The sequence below is a fragment of the Numenius arquata genome, chromosome 2, assembly GCF_964106895.1.
Source record: "Numenius arquata chromosome 2, bNumArq3.hap1.1, whole genome shotgun sequence".
NCBI lineage: Eukaryota > Metazoa > Chordata > Aves > Charadriiformes > Scolopacidae > Numenius > Numenius arquata.
Window position 1 is genome coordinate 28,403,726 of NC_133577.1, and position 24,520 is coordinate 28,428,245.

The 24,520-nt window shown below is 40.2% G+C and overlaps 1 protein-coding gene across 1 annotated transcript in view; it reads left to right on the plus strand.

Moving 5' to 3' along the window:
* Positions 1-24,520, plus strand: part of KIF26B (kinesin family member 26B) — a 302,787-nt gene that overhangs the window by 231,240 nt on the left and 47,027 nt on the right. Inside the window, exons 6-10 of the mRNA XM_074168140.1 lie at positions 6,885-7,091; positions 8,631-8,724; positions 10,927-11,189; positions 14,089-14,272; positions 20,319-20,478. Of these exons, the coding sequence (XP_074024241.1) occupies positions 6,885-7,091; positions 8,631-8,724; positions 10,927-11,189; positions 14,089-14,272; positions 20,319-20,478 (908 nt within the window). The remainder of the gene's footprint in view (positions 1-6,884; positions 7,092-8,630; positions 8,725-10,926; positions 11,190-14,088; positions 14,273-20,318; positions 20,479-24,520) is intronic.

Here is a 24,520-nt window from a genome sequence, read left to right on the forward strand (position 1 = left end):
CTCCAACAGGACAAGAGCCATGGCCTGTGACCTGAGCATATTTCACACCAGATTTTACTAATACAGTTACATCACCCAATTGAAAAAGGGTACAATCCCACGAAGGGCAAGTTCTTCAAATATTGTGATTGGTGTTTGGGCACACTACACTTATACTACTTCCCATTATTGCCCCAGATGCAAATTAGTTTAACTGCTGTACAGGATGGGGTTGATGAGCTGGTAAAATTTTAGCAATTACACAAGAAAGAAACAGAGGGATAGTTGTAAAAAAGGGGTGACCTGAAAGCCCTAATGGTATTTTTTTCAATTGTTTTCACCTTTTTCCAAAGCAGCAGTAGGGGTAACAGCCATTTCCACAAAGAATATGAGTGATCAGGCCTGAGCATTTTCTCACTGGTGCTGAAGTGAAGCACTGAAGCCTACAAGAATTACCTTTGTGAAAATAGAAAGAGGGGAGAATGAGGCCTGTTTACACATGCTTCCTGACCAGCTTACACTGGCATAATTTACCTGTTTGGTTTGTTGTTTGGTTTTTTTTTTTTTTGGTGTTTTTTGTTTGTTTGTTTGTTTTCTCAAATGTGACCAGGAGACTTCTATTAAAACATCGACTCATTCAATTCTATATTTGTCTGATTCTGGCTCAGTCTGTTTAGCTTTACATCCTAGATTTCATTTTAGCATGATCAGTTAATTGTCTCATAATCTGTAAGAAAGATCCTCTTAAATGCTTAATAGACCGTTGCTTTATTTTATGAGCACTATAGAAAGGCTAGCTTTACATCCACCATACAAAATCATGTACGTGCATAATGTTTGGAATGTCATAGATTTCTTGTGCTGTAGTATTTTGTGGCTGGCTACAGCAAAAATGCATGCCTGCCACCATTATTTACAACTGTAACAGTGAGAAATTACAAACCCCACTCTTCATTAACCTCCAATAAGGCTGTTCCTGCAGCCAGTGATTGCCATTACATTGATGGAGTGCTAATACAGCTCAATAGCCCCGGCTGGCCTGTCTCGCCGTGACTGCACCGCAGCTCCTGCCTCCCACCACTACCCAGCACACGTCCACCAGAAGCTGCTCAAATGATTGATGAGAAAAGCATCTCATAAAGGCAAGCACAGCGCCCAAAGCAACAGCTGTCTAGCCCTGTCCCTGCAGTAATTAGATAAATGAACCCCAAATGAAATCTTACAGGCAGGAGTAGAAGGAAGTGATAATATTCCCAATGTTAATCTCTAATCGCTTGTGTTGCCTCATTTCAGCCTCTGTTTGTAGATATTCATGTTTGATACAGATTTGACACAGCTTACTTCTCTCACCTTCCGTGCTCTTTTCACTGCCGGTCCTCCAGACAGACCCCTGCAGACACAGGAGACATGGGAGTGTCAGTGGCTGGGGCTGGACTCTTGTTTTCTTTTTTTTTCCTATGGCACCAGTTCTACCTTGCAGAGCCTGCTGAACCTTTGTCCTTCTCAACAGAGTAAGAAGATAACAAAAGGTCCATGGTAGGTCACGAGTTTAGCTGGGGAAAAATCCTGCAATTAGCAAAGAAATAGTTGATGTGTATATAGGGATGCACTAGATAAAAAAGGAGAAGGCAACAGAACATGGTTCAGACAGCTGAAATTGTAATAGAGCTGATTAAAAGGTCTGCGCTTATTTTTACAGTATAGAAGCATAGTGATATTACGGCAATTCCCCTATATCTTCCCTTCATGCTACTGAATGGTACCTGTGAAGGAACTCTTCAGTGCCAATAATTATGATTTAGAGAAAAATTAATGAAGAATGTGTATATATTAAATTTTTATATATATCTTCAGAAAATGTATATCCATTTTAAAAATTGCGTATATAATTTCAACACACACAAACTTATATATGCATAAAATAAATACATAGACAAAATACAAAGAAAACCTGTTGAGGAAACCTAAACAGTGCAGCTCTGATTCTGCTTTCATTTGTGGCATTGCACATCAGGAGTAATATTGTGGAATTCAATGACTGTAGAATGCAATCAAGAACAGAACTAATCTTTGTAGGCAGGAACGAAAATCCAGAGAAGTAAATGGGGGTCCTGTTGGATAGAATAGTTGTCAAATGAAATCCTGTGAACTCACAGGAGAAAGCACATTAAAAAATGCTTCCAGCATGAGCAGAATTAAGATGTGAAGTTATATCCTAGAAAAGGCACAATAATGATGCAGAGCAAGTGGCCTTTTCTTTTATTCTCTCTTTTCAGTCTTAAACTAGGGTAATTCTTGCTGAGTTCAGCTAGATTTGCATGAGTGTAAAATTAGATCAAAATTAGGCCCAGGTTGGTTGTTTTACCAACAGTGCATATCTCAAGAGACTGCTTTCATGTTTCCCAGTAGAAACAGTCAGAGGTGCGTCTAAGGCTGGGCACTGCCAAGACGTGATCCCTGGGATTCAACTAAGAATTTCTGGCAGACTGAGTGGTCCCATTAATCGCAAGTGGTATCTCTTAAACCTTTCAATTACAAGAGATTAGTGGGAAACTGTAGTGTTGGACTAAAGGAGTAATGACACATAGGAAGTGAAGCAGAAAACCTGCATTCTTCTTTTTAAGGAAAAGTTCAATTTACAGTTTATTTAAATATAAATTGCAAGTATAAAGTATTAGAGTTCTTAAACTTCACTGTTCAGTTAGTTTCAAATTAACCGTACTGTATTTCTGCCTTTTCCAGAGCAGCACTGTGATCTTCAGCCTGTCTGTTCCTGAAATTGAAGTCTGAAGTCTTTTAAGTCCATTAAGTTCCTATGCTATCCCCATAGTTGGCTGAGTTACGTTCACCCGTCCTCACACTGCCTCTCCTGTGGCGTGGATTGCAGGGGCCAGCACAGACTTGAGCCTCCCCCCACTACCCTCAGCTATAAATTGCATGAAGGACTGCGAAACATCAGACCAGGAGGCAACAGTCTCCCATCATTTCTACTTCTCTAGCTTAGTTGATTTACTCGTCATAACCACTGTTGGGAAATGCTTTGCAAGAATCCTTGGATTTAGGTTACATGCATAATAATGGAGTGCCTACCTAAGGGCAACTGCCAGTCCTTTGAGCCCAGTAATGACTGAATATATCCGTATGCTTGCAGTGAAGTAAGGTTCGACTCAGCCCATTTTACAGATGGGGAGTGTAAAACAGATTGTATTACTCTAATTCACAGTCGTACTGTATCTGAAGCACAGCCATTAGGAGGGGTCTAGCTCCTCAATCTCAGCCTGATTCCCAGACCACAAGCCTGCCTCTCTCCTGAGAAGATACCTGTAGCTCAGATATTTTAAAATCTGTTTTGGTCTGCCTAGCTTATTGGGCCACAGTGATGTATGCAGTTCTGAATCCCAGTATGTGTTTCTCAGGGGTGAAGTTTGCCTGTATCTTGCCTGCTTGTTGGGTTTTTGCTGTAGTCACAGCTCCCATGGCATATAGTGGACATGTATTTTGCACAGCCAGGATCTAATTGTTTTCTCAGTTAATGCAATGTAAATCAGGAGTAATTTGAAAGAGTTACACTGGTGTGAAACTGGCCTGGAAGAATGCTCTAGGGTTTACAAATCACCAGATGAGTTCAAATAATCTATTGCTACTACTTGTGTTCAGTGTCCGTCACACTTATGTGCCCACCTTTATTTTTGCTAGCATGTGATTTTTGCTAGCATGTGATTTTTGCTGAAGACTATCACACACACAGATTTGTGTGCGCTGCTGAATTTGGGCCAGGCAATGTGCTGCCCAAGAAAAGATTTTTATTATTCCTACAACAAAAAGAGTAACTTTAGACAGCCTACAAAGTAGCCACCTACATCTCAGATAATCATTTAAGATGCCTGTGGTGGTACAGAGAAAGCGGGAAGTATTTTCGGAGTGCAACTCGTCTTATCTGGAAGGCAGTTCTATAAAACAGACCATTCAAATGAAGTGCTAGAGGTGCCTGTTTCTATTGTCTACAAAAGCGTCAGGCAACTGGCTTGGATGGAGACAGCTCCTGCAGGCTGGTCTAAATGGGGGTGAGAGGAGTTACCCATGATAAGCTGTGCCAAGGTGCGCAGAGATCTTCATGCCAGCTGCAAAAAACCTAGCAAAAATGTGGTCCAGCTATCAGGATATACAGACATGTAATCAGTATGATGCTCCTCTGCCCTAACACACATGAACATGATCTTTTCCAAACTAAATGTTTCTATGATTCTACATAGACATGGCACTTAGGGGCATGTTTTAGTGTTGGACTTGGTAGCTTTAGGTTAATGGTTGGACTTGATGGTCTTATGGGTTTTTTCCAACCTAAGTGATTCTATGAACCATTAAGTCTCAAAACAAAATCCCCAAAGCACAAGAAATACAAAGGTTCATGGCAATAGCAGTATTTTTATTGAGAAATGTCTATATTTGCCAGAGTTGAGGAGCCAAATGGTCAGAAAATGTATGCTGTTAGACAGCTCCTGGGACTTCTGAGTTGAGCTCTCTTTTTATAGTGGTTCATTCAGTTTATCTGATGCTAGTAAACTTTTGGGATTTCAGTTAAATTGGTCCTTTACTGCAGGGAAAGAGAAAGCTGATGCCTCAGCTTCTATCACCATAGCTGTTGGAAGTTAGGAGGATTTGCAGTATTACTTCAGTAAGAAGTGACAGGTACTAATCTGATTTTGTGTGAACAGGTTTAAATCAGGACCCAAACCAGTGATATTATATTTTAACAAAACCGGTGTAGCTGAAATTAAAACTGAATGTCCATACAGAAGGAACTCTTAGACTGCCTGTATATGAAGGGTTGTTAAATTTCATGCACTATCCATTCTCTAAAACCCAAAGAAACTTAGCCCCAGGGTATTCAGTTAACTCTCCTTTGCACACAAGGATCAAGGATCTGGAGAACGTGGATTCATAGATGCCACAAATACACATAAATTTATAGGGAAATAGTTTTCTAAAGCAGACAAGTATTTTATTTAAAGTAGTTGAAGAATAGCATTTATTTCAGTTTCAAGCAGATCGGTCTAATACTCTAGATATTGGCATCTGTTTAAAAATGTGGGACACAGTACAAAAAGCCAAAGGCATCCAAAGTTGAAAATAGGAAAACAGATTACGACTGAGATTGCTCTTTGTTGCTCCTCTAGGATTCACAGTGTTGAACTCCCTCCCTTCCCTGCTAACTTGACTAGTGCCTCCCTTCTGACCTGTGAGGAGACCTAGGCCTGGAATAAACATTCAGACCTTGCCCAGTTCATGTGGACTGACCGGGGTGTGTTGGCTGCCTTTGTCCCCAGTAGAAATCAGCTCTGCTTAGGGTTGGGTTTAGAAGAATGCATTTGGCAAAATATTGTAAGCGGCTTTTTTCAGTTAGAGGTTAGGTTTCATAAACAGCTCAGACGAACAGTTGAGAAGAGAATGCATTCACACCCAGGCAGTACTTTTTCCATCAACTAATTGTGTAAAACTGAAATCATGTGCACAGATTTATGACATTTTTACCAGTTAATGACAAGTTGTTTTCCCAGATTAAAATACATGGAGTCAATTTGCCACTTTGATTCGCAGATATTTAGAGAAAACATCACAAAAATACTGAATAATCCCAATTAATCTCTGATCTCATTCTGTCGTCTTCAAAGGACTTGGATTTGCCCAGATTGTACTTCTCAAATCAGCTGATTTATTTTCATGTGGGATGAGTTTAGGCCAGCATGAAATGAGATCTCCATGCAAAGAGTACCCGTCTCAGTAAGGCCAACAGGAACTGCCGTCTTGTCTAGCTTTTAGAGCTACAGTATCCTCCCAGGGTACATCTGCCATTGCAATAGCAGATGTGCTCCCACACTATGCTATGGTGACCCTTTGTGGTCATTTGCATGCCAGCTGTGAGTGGGTTTGATACAAGTGGCATACAGTACAGGAGCGTTAGGATGAAAGTTCTGTGTGGTTGGTGTGAAAGTCAGTCTGTGTGAGGACAAAGTGTGTGCAGGTGTGGCTAGAGGCAAGAGCTGGCAGAGAGATGTTTGCCCTGTAAAGTTCAGGAATTTGTGTGTCCGCAGGTGGTGAATTTATGGGGAGAACCAAAGCCAGACTCATTGTCATGAGTTTTACTTACATCTAAATTGCTTACCAACTGGGCTAAGCATGCAGTATAACCTCATTAAATCCATGAAGATGTATTTTTGTTTTAGGAATAATGTCTTATTATGTAGCCATTTAATGAGTTGTGAGCTAACATGTTCTAACAAATCTTTAATCGCTTATTACATTCCACTCCCTTGACAATAATTTCAAAATATGACCATTAAAATGGGGCTCTTTTCACAACTCTTTGATGATCACACTTACAACTGAGCAGTTCATCTTTTTGCATTTGGATTAGAATCGGAAAGGTGTAAATTACAGATCTGGCTTTTATGTGCTTTTATTGATCAGACTGCTTCATAGAAACCGCAGCAGTTCTGATAGCTTAGCAGTATCTAGATTACCTTTCAGCTTTCTTAATTGGGCCACTGGGGCACAGTTAATTTTCAATTTATATTGAGAGTAAGGCAAGGTGATGTAATACCACATCATTGTACTTAAGTAACATGAACACTAAAACACTATAAAGTACCTTGTAATAGCAAATACACAAGTTGCTTGTTGCAGTAGATGGAGATGAGTTCTAGCTTATTCACTGTGTATTTTAGGCCAAATTCTGCCTATAATAATTCCTGTGTCTTCATTTCCTGTGACTTCCACTGAGACACTAGCTACAGCAAGCAAGTATGATTTGGTTGAGTGTAACTGGAAAGTTCATTCAACATACTAGTCTAGAGCGTCCAACAGACTAATCAAATGCGGTCATCTTTTTGTGTGTTTACTGACAGGTCAAAGTCATGGTGCGTATTTCTTCCACCCTTGCCAGAGACACATCTGAGTCCAGCTCTTTCTTAAAAGTTGACCCCCGTAAGAAGCAAATCATGCTGTATGACCCATTGGCCTGTGGAGGTCAGAATGCTTTCCAGAAAAGGGGCAACCAGGTTCCACCCAAGATGTTTGCTTTTGATGCAGTTTTCCCTCAAGATGCATCACAGGTAGGAAATGTATGATCAGAATAGTTCTCTAAACAATAGCATGCACCAGAGCCAAATTTGTTTCTGCTGCAACAGTAGTACTTTCAGTAGAGTTACACCAGGGATGAATTTGGTCCGCCAATGTCATCAATAATGAAATCAGTTTATTAAATTGTATCTTGATAATTGTGTGCTTTCTTTATTCTTTAATGTAAATAATTGCTCCTAAAATTATACATGCAATAAATGTGCTAAATGGTGCCTAGTAGGCAAATCCTCAATATCAACAAGTTATTGTATATATATTATTTTGTGTATACAGCAATCTGATCAGAACTGCAGTTCTCTAACACAGTCCTCTTCATTAAGAAGTCAAGGATTATTTATATAGTGTTCTATTGTACAGTTTAAAATAGGAGGACAGGGAATTTAGTCCACAAATCTTTATTCATATGTATATATTCAGATTTCTTATTTTTATTAGACCTCTTTGGTTTGATGAACTATGTTACCCAAATGTCATGAGGAGGACAGTAGAAGCATAAAGTAACATTGCGAAGTATAATTAGAAAACCATACTGTAAGGCTTCTTCTGTACTTATAAACTTAACAGAGTTAGGACACAGGGCCAGCTAAAGCACTGTTGTATGACCGTATCATTAGGTCAATCCCTGACCTAGTTCTGGTCCAGGCAGCTAGCACCTCCCACACTAATGCCTGGATGCAGTTCAAGGGCTGTGAACAGTCCCTTTCTTGGCCCATTTTATTTACTATTATAGTGATAGTCTAGAAATACCCATGAACTACGTAAATTTACATGATTTGTTACCAAATCTGAAGTGCTTCACATAAAAGCCTAAACTGCAAATTCTGATTTATTTTCACCCACTGTTGATAAGCAGTTGCTGCAGAAGCAGTGTAGACCATTCAGCCTGCTTGAACCTTAAGTCTAAGAATGCCCAGAGTAAATTTGTGTGTTGTGCTTCTTAAAATACTGCTTCAGTCTTCAGGATGGAGCCTATTGCTGCTAAAAACTAAGAAGACTCATAATGAAGAGAAAAAATAAGAAATGTAACTTAGCTAATACCAAAGAGGCTGTTCGTTCCCCTTATGTTCCTTACCCTTCCTTGCTAGAGGAATTGAACTCAGCCCGTAATTGGGCAGATAATACAGCCTGTAAAAATTCCTCATTATTTGATTTGGTTTTAATCAAAAATTTATTTTTAAAGTCCCCTAAATAAGCAGTTCTAACAAGCTGACCACATCCCCTTACAGTTATGCGTATTTTGTTTAACCCTTCAAAGGATGTTGATGCTTCAGCAAATGAAACTTACTTGACTCAGAGCAAAAGTCCTGCTTCATATGTTTACACAAATATGTCACATGAATGAGATAAGCAGGATTAGACTTTTTGATACTTCAACATGCTGCCTGAAGCACTGATGACATTATGACCATTTTCCAGTGAAAATACTCTATTGATTTTCCTTACTATTGTTAATGATTTTCTTATCTTTCTTTTTTTTTTCCTTTTTTTTTTTTTCTTAATACCTGTGACAGGCTGAAGTATGTGCTGGGACCGTGGCTGAGGTGATCCAGTCTGTTGTCAATGGGGCAGATGGCTGTGTGTTCTGCTTTGGCCATGCCAAGCTTGGTTGGTATTGTTAAATTTCCCTACTCAAGCAGCAAAGTGAATATTTTTAACCCAAGATTGCTAGTACATTAGATTAGGGAAAATAAAATTTCATTTGTTTGTGCATACTAATTGTATTTGAAAGTGGTACACTGTGCATGACCTTGTACAAAGCCTTCACCTCTCACACTTCTATTCACTTTGCATATTGTCTAAATGTTGGACAGCATGCTCTTTGATACAGGTTATCTTTGAGTTGTTGCTTCGTTCTGTTCCCTGAGTACAACAGCAATATTTAGCACTGTCTTCAATTTTAGCACTGTCTTCACATCCAACAGTGACCTACAGTTTTACAAATGTGCCTGGTATTGTAGACTGTTTGCCAAAATGCCACTTTTCTCAAGCTGTGTAAAGGCTCTGAATATCCACTCAAGTACTTGATGTGTGTGACACATCTGTTCAAGTGCTGTCACTGGGCCCTCAAATAGTTTGGTTTGTATTCTGTTCCCTGATTAGACAATTCAATCACTATTCGCTTCCTATTCTAGTCTGGTGGAAGGTGTCCCTGCCCAGGGCAGGAGGGTTGGAACTAGATGATCTTTAAGATCTCTCCAACTCTGACCATTCTATGATTCTATGATTCTGCCTCCAACAATTCTTATGCTAATGGTTAACTGAATGTTACCAATGGATCAAAACTGGCTCTTTGCAAATGCATCAACAGCATTTCAGGTATTCATGGAAATACAATGAAAAGGAGAATCATCATCATTAAGAAATTATTCTTTTGAAATAACTGTATTTCAAGATAATCATGTATTTTGTTCATGCTTATCTAAAAGTATTTCGAAAATACTGTGTCTGTAATGAAGAGCGTTGTATTGTATGTGTGCAATGATCTCCATTCTTTACTGTCTCAAAGAAACACAGATGTACACACACAACTTAAAAGGGTAATTCAGTTTCTCAAGTGATAAAGAAGATCAAGTGTATCAGACCATGATTATCCTAAATTATAGATGACTAAAACTGAAGAGTACTGAATGCTGCAATGCCACCAGCTCTGGTACAATGAATGGAGCAGGGCTACTGGTCCAGCTAACCAAGGCCTCTCTGGGCCAGGTGGGAGTAACACTAAGATTAGCACGTGGATATTTAACCCCTTGTGACCTGCCAAACACTACATGGCAAATGAGATGGAAAAGAAAGCCACCAGATAATGGTGTCTCACAATTGCTACATGTCCTTCAGAGAGGTGGCCTAGCCAGGGCTTTGCTGGAGCATGAGTTGAGTCTTGAAAGTTGCTTTGTTAACTGCACCACCACCATTCCACCAACTGTGGATGCACCCAGACTTTGCCACAGACACATGGATAGCAATATTTTCTTCGCTGATCTTTTTCCACATAGATTCAACATAATAAATGAAACAAGGTAAAGAAGCCACAAGTACTTGTCTGAAAGGATGTATACTTTCATCATGTGGCTTATATATTTAGGAGCTTTAGAAAGTTTGGCTAAGAGCATTATAAGTAGTGACACGTAAAGCAGCACAAGATACTCTGTGTGTTCTTAATAAGCAGATTTTTACAGCAGAGACAAGCCAGAGCTATAATTGCAGAGTCAAATATTAGCAAACCAGGGGAAGGTGTTGACCCAGATAAAATATATTTCTTGTTGTGGACCCACTTATGCACGAAATGACCACAGGTACCTGGTTTTGTTTTTTTTCTATATGAAGTTAGATCTTTATGATCCTAGGACCAGGTTTATGTCAATCCCAACCCCAGTCTATGAAGCCTAATATAGTGCTTTGAAGTAAAATGGTATTCAAAGAGTACCACACTCACAGTATCTGAAGCACGGATTTTCAGAGACCATGGCACTCCTGCTCTGCTCAGTTCTCCCCACTATTCAGCTACATCAGAGGCTGCAGTGTTGAGTGGTAGGGACCTGCAGCACCCTGCCTGGGCATTGTGGGTTGTCAGGGGAACGTGTGAGGTAACTATGTTTGAAAGCAGCTCAAGATTTCATCTGTTAGTTTTAAATGTTCTCCATTTTCCATGTACTATTTGTCTGCCTTCCTATCTCTCTCCCTTCTGATTGTTCTTATTGTAAAAAGCTGTTTTCATGAGGCTGTGCGGGATAATCTTTCTTGGCAGAAGGCTGTGAAGGTCCTGGGAGTGATGTTGTTATCTTCTCTCCATCTCCCCATTCCTAACAGGGAAATCATACACCATGATTGGGAAGGATGATTCCATGCAAAACCTTGGCATAATCCCTTGTGCCATCTCCTGGCTCTTCAAGTTGATTAATGAACGCAAAGAGAAGACAGGAGCCCGCTTCTCTGTCCGAATTTCTGCAGTGGAGGTGTGGGGGAAAGAAGAAAATCTGAGAGACCTATTGTCAGAAGTGGCTACAGGCAGCCTGCAAGATGGCCAGTCCCCAGGTGTCTACCTTTGTGAGGACCCCATTTGTGGCATGCAGGTGAATCCAAGGTTCATTTTACACTGAAACAAGCAATGTGACTTTTTTTTTTTTTTTTCTGAGCTATTGAGGTGGTTCAAATTCTAGAACTACTCAGAGCATAAAGTTTATAGACTTGAAAGTGTTTACTTTAAAACATGCAAGAACTTTATGACCTGCAGCTGCAGGGCCATCTGCTCTCCTGGCCTAAATATTTGTACCTCTGGTATAACTGATGTTAAGCAGGGGCTTGTGTTTGCAATAAAATGTGAAAACATTCAGTGCAAGCAAAAATTCACCTCATTCTTAAAAAAAAAATAAAAAGAAAGTGTGATCTCTCTTTTGTAAAACAACAAGCTAAAATATTTACAGTACTGCACAAATAGCTGGAGGCCATTAATATGGCTGTTTATCTCTTTATAAACTACATTATTTATAGCACTTGCATTAGCAATGTTGTAGGAAGCATTAATTGCTACTTATTAATTGCTGCCAAGAAATAAATTCCTGAGCTGGGCAAGCCAAGAGTAACTCGAACTCTTCTCAGGTTTGGAGGTTTAGCAGGAATGAGTTACTGGCTCATGTATTTCCTGGGTAACCACTAGAAAGTCTTAGCAGCTCTTTTTTCCACCCCCTCTTGGTTTGAGGGGGAAAAAGGCCTATTCTTTCATCCTGCTGTCTATGAGGGAATATATCTGATTTTTTTTTTAAGTAGATGAAGAGGGAGCAAACCAGCATGATGGAGCCTGAATACATTCTTTCAACCTTAAAGGCAAAGGCTGCTTCTGTCCAGAACCTGCAGGGCACTGGCTATCCAAGGATGGGGAAGGGAGGGAGGAGGGTACAAGTCTACAGTGTCATGTACCCTATTTCCAGCTCCAGGCATCTAGAAATCATGATTCACATCCACAAAAGTCATGAATTGTGTGATTTTAAACAGCAAGTAATGAATTTTGTGTTTTATCTCTTTGTAGTTTAAGCTTTTTTGACATACTTAGATCATATTTTCCATTCTTTTCCATTCTACTCGAGCACTACAAAGCTGCATCTTGGTTATAAGCAACAATTAAGGTTTGCATTCTCGCTTGACTCCTGGCTTTAATGCTTTATGAAACATTTTCAGTAGCATGAGACCTCACCCCCTGGTATCCAGTAATGGGTGCAGTTCAGTGAGTATAAGATGGGAGATTTGAGTTTTCACAGTTCCCATTTGGGTGATAGATGGGCCAGTTAAAATCTGAATTAGCATACGTATGCATGTTATAAATGTTACATAACTGTGGAACAACTAGCTGCTCCTTATAGTTTAATTCTTTCCTATAGTATTTAAGCACAATAGCAACAATAATAAATATTCCATTATTGTTGCTTATTTTCATATATATAGAGACAGAAAAACCTTTTACGAAATGAATTATTTTAGATCAGTGGAGAAAAGGTAGCTCCATGAGACATTTATGTACCTCTGCAGTGTAAAATACTGAATGAAATTGTGAGGAAAAAAAAGCCTTTTTGCTTGTGTTTACAAGTTTACCAAGTAGTGACGTTCTGGAGTCATGTGTCCTACACCTGAATTCTCAAAACCCTCAGATGAAGGGAGGATATTATATTATAACCATACAGATATGCAAGATCAGCAGTGTGTATAAAAAATGAATAATCACCATATGTCATACTGTCTGTCATTGGGCCTTTCCAAGTATGCACATTTTCTTGTTGCTTACATTAGTGAGATCAACCCCCAGACTTGCCTGCCTTCTGCTTGCCTTGTTAACTCCTTCCTGCCCTCCTGCCTCTTTCTGGAGGGAGCTTAGGCTTCAGCTGTGTCACCACATCCCATGCAGAGTCTCAGCTTTATCCCTCCTCAGGCTGATTAATGGTCATGAAGAGAAGACAGGAGCACTGTCTTCTTTAGAACTTAACTTTTAGCTGTATTACATAGCAGGGGAACAAACCCTCAGAGTGGGAGTTCCTCACTATTTTTATGTGAGACAAAGCAAGTCTATTCTATTGGCTGTGGGGCAGCTCTGTGTACTGCCAAAACTAATGCCATCAGATTACACTGTCACATGTCCCTTCCACAGAGAAACTAATCCTAGGTGACATGAAACATGCATGTGTTCCTAACATTAGGGGGGGGTTAATAATATCTGCCCACCTATGCTGTCTGTCACTTCAGAGAGATAAGAGCAGGCTGGTGCCTGGGACTGAGGTCCAGCAAATGTGAATGTATGTGTATTACCTGCCTTCTTCCATTTAATGGATTGCCCTGACTCATGAGCAGGTGCATAAGCTTGTGGTATGAAGGGGCAAGAAAAAAGCTTCTCTTCTGTGCTGCTCCCCGCATGCTATGGTTCTGAACACAAGCTTCACTCTTGTTATTTCCCAGATTCACCTGTGGACTGCTCCCTTCTAAAACTTTCTGAAGGGTAACACGTAGTCCTGCCCTTTCCAGTCTCCACCAACTGTTAGTTTGGGATTGATGTGTCTTCCACAATTATTTTTTTTTTCACTTCTAACCATCGGAAGGACACAGTTATTGCCAGAGCCAGCAATACAGGTAAAAAAAGGCAGTAAAACCAATTAAAATAGCAAATAAAGAATAAGCCTAAATAGCTTAAAATTCTGGGAAAGTGAAGGAACAAATTTATGCATCTGACCAGCCCATAGGACAGTTTTCAGTTGCTGAGGTTTATTTGTAACAACTGCCACCAGAAGTACCCTAAGTAAGAACCCCCAAAAGCCTGGATTCAATCATGGGGCCAGTGTCAGGAGTGTCTCATTCCACTGGGCACTTCCTCCTTTGTGGTCCTGTCAGAAGCCAATGTATCTAAAGCATGCGTTGACTAAGGGAAGTTGTCTAGTAGTGTTGACTCGTGTGGGAGTTTCTAGATCATTTCTCCCTTGTGTTAACCTGCAGCTTCAGAATCAGAGTGAGCTCCGCGCCCCTACAGCAGAGAAGGCTGCCTTCTTCCTCGACGCTGCCATCGCCTCACGTCGCAGCAGCCAGCGGGACTGTGACGAGGAGGATCACCGCAACTCCCACATGCTCTTCACCCTGCACATCTACCAGTACCGCATGGAGAAAAGCGGCAAAGGCGGAAGTAAGCTGTCTCCTTGCTCTCTTCAGTTTCCTCCACGCATACCCAGAGACTAGCTTTAAGCAGGTCTCCATTCAGAATGCGGTGGGGCCATTCCTACCAGCAGACTGTCCACCTGCCTGGTAAAGACCCACCAAAGGCCATTAAAGGCCACTGGGGATTATTCCCATTAATTGTCAATTTGGTTGCAGTTGTGGAGATACTAACAGTTAGTCCTCAACACCATGTGGGCCTCTGTATCTGAAAAATAAAGTGCTTTTCAGATTGACTTTTAGTATTATCTTTACTGATAGTGTGGAGGTCATGGATTAAAATATTGTGGCGATGAGAATTCCCTGCCACCCTTAGACTAGCTGTTCCCCTTCAGCACCTAAATATGGCAGTGTGTGTGTAAGCTGATTTTGGCAATGCCTAAACTGTAGCTTTTCTTGGAGATACCTGATATTTTAGTCGCTGGTCCAAGTACATGTGCACAAAGCACTCTTGTGGTTCTTTGTAAAGGCTCTGGGCTTTTCAGGTTGGCTCGCTCCCTCTCTCATAGGTGCTTTCACTGGCTTGTGTCTTTACTTCCATCTCCCAGTTATAAATGAGTAGAAGATGCTTCCATGTCTACTTGCATGTTTCTATAATTTTCAAAGGTTTCATTTGACTCATACCACTTATTTTTTTTATTATATTTATCTTCTGTTTCAAGTCTCCCAAATTGTTTATAACTGGAGATAGACAAAAGGGTTTTTTAGTAAGTTCCAGTGTTAAAAGATTTGTATGATATAAGAAGCATCCCCACCGAAAAAGAAAACTTTAACATTAATTTTTTTTTTTTTAAATAATCATTTTTTACATTGAAAAAATGTTTGTTTGAAAGATACCAGAGACCTCTGCTTCTTTAAATTTGTGGGCTTAAGCAATTCAGCAGAAACAGCATATGCTTCAGCTCCTGGCTCTGTATAGGTTATTTATAATACAGAATAGATTGCAAGCTATGATGTGAGAAGTGAGTAGTGGGTGAACAACACTGCGGTATTAATGTCTAATGTTTGAATGCAGAAAATTTACACTGGTTGTACTTATAAGGAGAGGAAACCAGGAATTTGCTCTAAATGGAAATACAGTTTGCATGTGTTTAAGTAATAACCCTTGTGGAATTGGCAGGCAGAGTTTTCAATTAACTAAAGGTTTATTAATTAACCGCCCTGCGGTGGAAAGGAAGACTATGAATGTTCAGACAGACTGGTTCACAGGAATAAAGATGGCTGATTTTGAGGGAATCATTATTACAATTATTTAATGCTCCATCCTTTTTACTGCACGCAAATACATGTACATTCAGTCCTTTTCTACTATTTTCAAATGCAATTAATAAAAGTCAAAAAATTATTTTCCTGTGGGTCTACTGACTCATTTTCAAAAAAGAAGGCATGATCCTGTTGGATTCTAGTATGGCATGCTTTGCCCACTGCTTTTCCTTATATCTTTGTCTCACCACCTCCTGTCTTCAAGTTCCCATATCTGAGTGGCCTCACAAGCCAGGCAGGGTCAGATCTCACTGATAATTGAATGAGGGGGGAATTCCAGCTGCTCAGAAAGGGCGCCTAGTGATTATCACTGTCTCCTGCTGTAATGAAGGACTTCTCAGAACAAAAAACACCTTGAAGATAGTAGAGATGTATAGACTCCAGTAACAGGATTAAAAAAGGATAGGAAAAAGAAAAAAAAAAAAAAAAGGAAAAAGAAACCCAGCTTCTAAAGGATAAGAGATTAAAGGGCTCGCTAACATATGATTTTGGTAAAAAATTACTGTTAGAATAACGCATGGGTACTGTACTTGCCTCCTTGTTACATTCATTACCAGGAATGTCATGAAACATGCTTAGCACCATTGAAATAAATGGCATTTTGGCAGAACTGGCACAGTCATTTTTCAGCTGTCAGCTCTCCAAAGTCTCTGTGACCATAGACAAAAACAAGTGTTAGGATGTTCCACTTCTTTTCTCCATAGTTGCCAAGCATGTTAGTGGAGAACTTGTCTAACAAATAACTTCATTTTCAGATCAAGCAAGTGGATCTGCCATCCTAAAATTGTCTTACTTTGGCCTGTAAATTAAATAAATAAAGAAAGATAGGTTAATTTCTCTTATTCTGAATGTCCTCAGCCTGTGTAACAGGAATATGTGTGGAAACAATATGACTGAGATTTTGAAGGGTAGTGATTTCTTTAATTTTCTTTTTTTTTCCCAATACCCAGTAATCTTGGCAACAGACGTATTTATTATATATAATTCAGTAAAGTCACCTGCAGTCATTTTCAATAACAACTAAACACATTTCTTTTGTTTTCTAAGGAAATCATTGGGGGATACTCAAAAAAGGTAATTTCAGCCTTTTGAGTGTAGCAGTCTTAGAGGACTTGGGGACTATTAAGTCTAAGAGTTTTAATGACTCATAGAGAGGAGGCAAAAGTCCTCCATGAGCAGTTCAGAGGAGATGAAGGTGCAGCTGTCTAGATGATTCCCCAGGGAAGCCTGACTTTCTGCAGTGAGTGCAGGAGCCTGTGGTGCGTGTGAATACTTCCCCATGAGATGTATCCCACCACTTCCCACCACTGCGAGCACAGTGGTGACACATCCGTGGACGTGTTTAATGGTTTGTCATATAATTTGTGGAGTGTTACAGCATTTTGAATGTCTAGCCACCAGCATTACTTTTAATCATTTATTCTTCAGTTCTGTTTTGTGATACTCAGCATGACTTAACCAATATCGCAGTATAATTTAATATAATTTAATATATGCAAGTCCTGTGTTGCCCAATACCTGATGTAGCTGAAGAACTAACAGGACTTATAAGAAGCAGAAGTTACTGCATATTAACAATTGTTGACAGAGATGCTGGATACATTTTTGGAATATTATTCTCAAATCCCATAGCATAAATGACTTTCACAGAAAAAGCCTTCTTTCTACTTTCTTCTTCCCTTTTCTTTCTTCTTCTCTTTTCTTCTTCTTTTTTCTCTCTGCTTTGCTTTTATTTTCTTACCTTCTCTTCTTTCTCTTTATTCATGTATCTTTTTTCTTTTGTCATAAAAAGATATATGCTGGAAAGCAGCTCTACCTGCTGGAAAGCAGCTCTGTAGAGAGAGACCTTGGAGTCCTGGTGGACAACAAGTTGACCATGAGCCAGCAATGTGTCCTTGTGGCCAAGAAGCCCAATGGTCTCCTGGGGTGCATTAAAAAGAGCATGGCCAGCAGGTCAAGGGAGGTCATCCTCCCCCTCTGCCCTGGTGAGGCCACATCTGGAGTCCTGGGCCCAGTTCTGGGCTCCCCACTTCAAGAAGGACAGGGAACTACTGGAAAGAGTCCAGCAGAGGGCTACGAAGATGATGAAGGGAATGGAGCACCTCTCATATGAGGAAAGGCTGAGAGAGCTGGGACTCTTTAGCCTGGAGAAGAGAAGACTGAGAGGGGACCTCATCAGTGCTTATAAATATCTAAAGGGTGGGTGTCAAGAGGAAGGGGTCAGGCTCTTCTCAGTGGTGCCTGGTGACAGGACAAGGGGCAACAGACACAAGCTGGAACACAGGAAGTTCCATCTGAACATGCAGAAAAAATTCTTTACTTTGAGGGTGGCAGAGCACTGGAACAGGCTGCCCAGAGAGGGTGTGGAGTCTCCTTCTCTGACGATATTCAAAATCCACCTGGATGTGTTCCTGTCCAGACTGCTCTAGGTGAACCTTCTTTGGCAGGAGGGTTGGACTAGATGATCTCTGAAGGTCCCTTCCAACCCCTACAATTCTGTGATTCCGTGAAAAATCCTCTCATAATTTTATTGTTGTTCATTTTAATTAGCTATCACCCACAACTGAAACAGAATTATAGAATTTTATATAACACATTCTACAGAAAGGCTTTATATTTTTATAGAAAGTTTTATGTCATGCAAGACACTGGGTAGTAGGATAAGCAGTGAGCCCTGCGTTTTACAGTGCTTGCAAAATGAAATATCTCTCTCCTTATTTTTTCAGTTTATGTTAAGATGCTTTAAGTTACAGCTAATAATTATATATACCCTTAGTAGCTGTATGGTTTCTATATTTATATACATTTTTCATAGTAGACTTTCTTCCTATGAGCAAATATTCAAAATGATGTGTAAACTTATTTCCTTCTACCTCCTGTGGTACTTACATGTCTGTATACCATGGCATGGTACCACAGCTACTGAATGCATTGAAAAACGATGCTTGTGCTGAGAGGCTCAACATGAGCCAGCAATATGAGCTTGCAGCCCTGAAGGACTGCATCAAAAGGATCATGGCCAGCAGGTCAAGGGAGGTAATTCCCCCCTCTCTTTTCCGCTCTGGTGGGACCCCACCTGGAGTACTGCATCCAGCTCTGGGGACCTCAGTACAGGAAAGACATGGACCTGTTGGAGCAGGTCCAGTAGAGAGCCACAAAGATGATCAGAGAGCTGGAGCACCTCTCCTATGAAGACAGGCTGAGAGAATTGGGGTTGTTCAGCCTGGAGAAGAGAAGGTTCCGGGGAGATCTTATAGCAACCTTCCAGTACTTAAAGGGTGCCTACACAAAAGATGGAGAGGGCCTCCTTATCAGGGAGCATAGTGATAGGATGAGGGGTAATGGTTTTAAACAGAAAGAGGGTAGATTTAGATTAGATATTAGGAAGAAATTCTTTACTGTGAGGGTGGTGAGGCACTGGAACAGGTTGCCCAGAGAAGTTGTGGGTGCGCCATCCCTGGAAGTGTTCAAGGCCGGGTTGGGTGGGGCTTTGAGTAATCAAGTAATCAATAATGGTGGAAGGTGCCATGGCAGGGGGGTTGGAACTAGATGATCTTTAAGGTCTCTTCCAACTCTAACCATTCTATGATTGATGAGGCATTTCCAAAACAATGGAATGTATCTGGAAACTTCTTTTATAAGGTCCCCAGGAGGTAGTTCCCATCACCATCTTTGCTTGTGAACTGGTCTTCCACCACCACTACTACATTTTTTTAATAGATGCATAAGTTGAGGTGCTGTGTCAAAATGACTGTGAATTTATTTGCATAGAGATAAACTCAGATGCGAAAGTATTTCCACTCCTGTTTAAGTTATCTTTGTGTCCTTAAATAGTGCTCTTAACTTTTGAGTTAAGATCCTAGAAATAAAACTGCCTTTTCCTACAGATTGCTTCTAACTAACTCTTGAGAATAGGGAGGAGTGCTCAAAGATCAGATGCCAAAAAAAAAAAAAACCCAGCTAGGAAATTGTCCTGAGATAGTAGAGAATTAGAAGTACTTCTAAGTCTACATAGTCCCCATCCTGTGTTCATAAGGAACCATAGGCTTTTAAAGAGAGCAAATATCGTTCATCTTGGTGTTTCAACAGTAGCATCTTTTAACTTTAATTACAGTGTGTTGATATAGAGTAAGCAAGAAAAAAATGTAGGGAGCCACTGCTAATTTTACAGAAACTATTTTCAGAACAGAGCAGCTTGTCCACAATCCATTACCCATGGCATGCAAACCTTTTCTTAGCCCAAATGATAATGTAAAGTATATAGACTTAAAGCAAAGTTGAACATCCTGCAGACACCACAGATTCTCTTGAAGATCCAGTATTCAAGATGGGAAAGACAAGAGAAGCTACCACAGGATCACTGCTCACCAAGCAGCAATTCCCAGCCTGTAGTTTTTCAGACAGAGGAACAATAATGACAAAGACAGAAACAGAGCCAACTCAGGTACAGGCTAATAGAGATATATTAAAACAAAAGAAAAGCAGAGTGGTGACTCCCACAGAGTTAAACCTGCAGGAGCAGGTGAGTACTGAAAGCCTTGGCAATTTTTAAGCAAGTCCAGAGTGGACAGCAATGCACAGCAATGAAGGCTGACAGCGAGTTAACAGGACCCCTACAGTTTGTTGCTGCTAACATGAATTAGGAAAGATTTCCGGATTGTTTCTTCTTCACAAGTCATGCTGAGTCTTTTGCTTTCCTGGGAAGCTGCTTTTGGAGGCACATGCTAACTGTTTGCTTTCTTTGTTTATGGCAGTGTCTGGAGGTCGCAGCCGCTTGCACCTTATTGACCTGGGTAGCTGTGTGAAAGTGCTCAGCAAAAACCGGGAGGGAAGCTCTGGCCTCTGTCTCTCATTGTCCGCACTGGGGAACGTCATCCTTGCCCTTGTCAATGGAAGCAAACACATCCCATACAAGTAAGTGGTATTCTGTGATATTCTCTAATGAGAGGATGCTTGCAAGCAGTGGGCTTGTCTGAGCCTGAGGCAGACCTCGGCTAAGCAGGGAGAGAGTCTGCTGGGGTCAGTGCAGCCCCCTTGAGATACGGCAAAACCTGCCTAGGGTCCCCTGACACCTGATCGAATGTTGTATCTGGTAGCTACACTGTATTTGACATGTGGGTTTCAAAGGAAGAAGCCTGCTGAAATCGGACTCAGATAGGTGCCTTAAAGATCTTAGAAACAGATCTTTAAGTTCATCACAGTATGATTTCAGTTTTTGGGACTGTTCAAAGATGTTTTTAATATTTCAAAGCATCTGAAAGCCAGTTTCATATTTTCTCCACAGAGGCAAATGTTGCTGCCATAATGCAGCACTACAAAGAAAATTTTTTTGCTGTCCATTGTGTGGAGTTTAGTTTCTTCAAAATGTGTGTCACAAGCATAGAATCACAGAACGGGTAGAGTTGGAAGGGACCTTAAAGATATCTAGTTTCAAGCCCCCTGCCAGCATGAGCACGCATGAGCACGCATGTTTGTCATGAGATTCTTTCTGTGATCCAAGGTTACTTTGCATTTTATTTTTGTGTGATTGGAATCTCAGTGTCAGCCTTTCACTTGCAAAAAAGAAGTAGGCCCTATTTGTCACCCTAGACAAGTGGCCTTTGCTACTGCAGGTAGCTTCTAGGAAGTTAGAGTAATTGCTCACCTACTGGGTATGTTTTGCACTCATTTTTCTTCATCGTTGTTTCACCCCATTTGTCATGTGTGCAGGTCTGAAAGCAAGTTTGGATTCATTACCCAACTCAGGCAGTCTTACAGACTTCCTGTTGAAAAGTTTCTGATTTTGTGGATGGTATTGCTTTCCTCTAGCCTAAAGCATAGGGAGTAGCAACTAGCAACACAGGAATGGCTTACAGTAGTATCTTGTAATCAAATTGCTAATGAATGTTGCCATTCAGGAAGGACATGTATGTGATACTCTGGAGTTAGGAACAAGAGGATGACATGAAAAATGAACCAAGTCATTCACAGACCATATTGCAGTCCATACATTTTACCCTTTTTATCATTTTAAAGGCTACAAATACGATTATTTTTTCACGTTCATTCAAGATTGCAAGGCACTGACAAATTTTACTTCTTTGGTTTTATCTTCATTTTGGAAAATAAAGATGAATTGAGTTTGGTTATAATTTTATTTTTCTTCTAACATTTATTTTCCAAAATTATTTGGCAGTCTGGGCTTTAAACATGCTCTCTGGAAATATTCCTGTTCCTGGAGCTCAGTCAGACTGGAATTCAGTTAAGGGCCAACCAAATTTGTACATATAAACGTTCATGAAATATTTTGTGGATCATGCACCTAATCACAGTGTGAAAATAGCTTGAACTCTGCACTTCACAAAGGTAGCTCAAACTGTGCTTATCAAAAACCTGTCTTCCTTCCTCTTGGATTTTATGGATTGAAGGGAAGGCCAACTGTAGGAATAGAAAAAGTGATGTTAATGATGCTCCCTAGGCTAGAACTAAACACACAAGGAATAGTTACCAAATACAACAGCTGTCTTTCCTGGCAATGCCTGACTGGGAGAAAAGCATTACCAGACATGTCTTCTACTTACTGCACTACCAATCTCTTTCTGCTGTGATTCCCAGCTGTTGCACTGCTGAACTTACACTGCCCGAGGTGCCAGCACACTCACTCATCAATGTTTCTGTACCGCTGAAAGAAGATAAAAGATCTCTTCAGCCAGCATCTCCTCTTGAATTCACTCCTGTAAGAGCAGATAGTATAGATTATAACTATAGAGATGTGGTTTGTCATCTGTAAATCAGAGGTGATGTCTCTGTTTCTATGGGGGACTTTTAAAATGCAATTTGAAAAACGTATTGGCATATTTTGGAGCAAATTTTGTCTACTTCTTCATGAGAAGAGTGGAGAAAGCTTTTTTTTCCCAAATGTGATCTACTCATGAACAACGGAAATAAGAGTTTTGGTGGCTGGGTGAGCATAAAGACTGTTTGCTCAGTGATCCAGCCCTAGAGGTGTGTGCTGCTCCTTGGCGGAGAAGAGAGGAAGGAGGGGGTGTGTGCTGCATTGTAGAAGAGGCTGGCTGAGCATCCCATAGACTGATGTGATATGTGTTCAGTAATACGTCTTGTTTAAAGCAACACCTAGCCTATCTAGCTGACATATTTCCCTTTCTTTAGGGGTGTTCTCTTTCACTGTTAGGGATAAAATTAAAATTTTGTTAACTGCCTTTTTTGAGTGTAACCAAAGGAAAACAATAGAATTTTTTTCTTATGTGACAGCACTGCATATTGTGTGTATGGTCTCAGCAAATTTCATAGAGCAGCACACAAAGTGGAGCATCTTTTCTTTATCTGAGCTGTTAAGCAACTATTAAGTATTTTATGGCAGCCTGTCAGTAGGCACTGCATGGCTTCCTGGGAGCCCAGAAACACAATTTCATAGACATCAAGTTTTCTCTTACTGCAGAAATTTAGTTCTCTAAACTCTGAGAGGCTGCAAGCTCTTAAAGTCCCTTCAGTGCTGTATCCAGCTTTATCTCCACAGGTAGTAGTTGTAGGAAAAAGCTTGTTCAGATTCATAGCTGGTATAAGCAGATGCGACTGCATTGCCTTCAGTGGGCTCTGTGTTTATGCCAGGAATGAATTTGCCTTTCTGCCTGTAGTCTCTATGTCAAACACATGCTGGTGTTCAGCACATTTTGCATTTTTATTTCTTACACGTAAGTCCAAGCCTTGGAAGCCATTAAATTTGAATCTTTCTCTCTCAGGAGCACTGCACCCCTTCCGCCTACAAATTTTGGGAATACTAACACAGATTGACACTGGCTTTAGCAGGAATTTGTCTACTAAAGTTGTAAGAAAGTAATGTAGAAATTTTCAGACTTCAAACAATATAGGTTGATATGGTTTGGGATCTTGTCCTGCATTCAAGTTAAATTCAATGTGGGTTTGAAGCAATATAATGGGCAACCGCCTGCAGCTAATGAATGACCAGGCTGTGATTTCTGCGAGTTCGTATCTTTCACATATGTACTTATAATCTCTCTAATATTTCAGTGGGTTATCTCTTTGTCACTATTAAAGTCCAGATATGTTTTGAACCTTACTAATCACATCATTCTGTCTTGGTATGAACCAGTGAGTTCTTCCAGCTCAGTATGTTGTATAAGAATAGAATTTTTAATTTGAATTAAATACATTGCCATTTAATGTCACCCGTTTCTTTTGCTCTGGAGTTATGAGCAAGTCCCTCAAAAGACTGGGCAAGAATTATTTTCTCTGCATGAATGTCAAATATCTTCATAAAAATTGGAAAGGGGCACTTGCAAGCCCAAGGGAGTCAGCTCCATCCCTGACCAAGTTTGACAGGGCTCAGATCTGCTACAGGAGGAGAGTTTTGCTAAGATGCAGTAATTGTTAGTGCCATTTTATTTTTTTAAGAGCATTTCAGCTTTACATTAGTGCTGCATTATCTGCCTCTGATTTCCAAGATGAATGTGTTTTAAACCCTCAGATGAATACCCATTTGCACAAACTCCAGATACTGGTTTATATAGCTCACTATTCAAAAATTACTCTAGTTGCTAGGCAACAGAGATAGTGATAATTCATGGTAATGCTGTTTTGGAAATAATCATTTTTATACATTTTAATGACTATGAGAATGTAAGAAAACTGTTTAGAAAAGTGCAAGGCTGTATGAATTTCTCTTTCAGAAATTGTTGCTTGTTTTATTTAATAGGCTTCTCTCTTAATGTGCTATTGCAATGTGCTAGTGTTTCTGGAAGCATCCAGAGCATTAAGTATTTTGAACTACACACTTATGCTTATCCAAAAAGGGATTCTTGCCCATAAAATAGATGGGCGTGAGTCAAAAGCATGAATTTTATTCTTGACAATTCTGCTTCTCTGTCATAAGGTTGCAGTTCCTCCCAGATCTTACATGCTGATATTGTTTTTTAATCCTATCTGTACAAAATAAAAT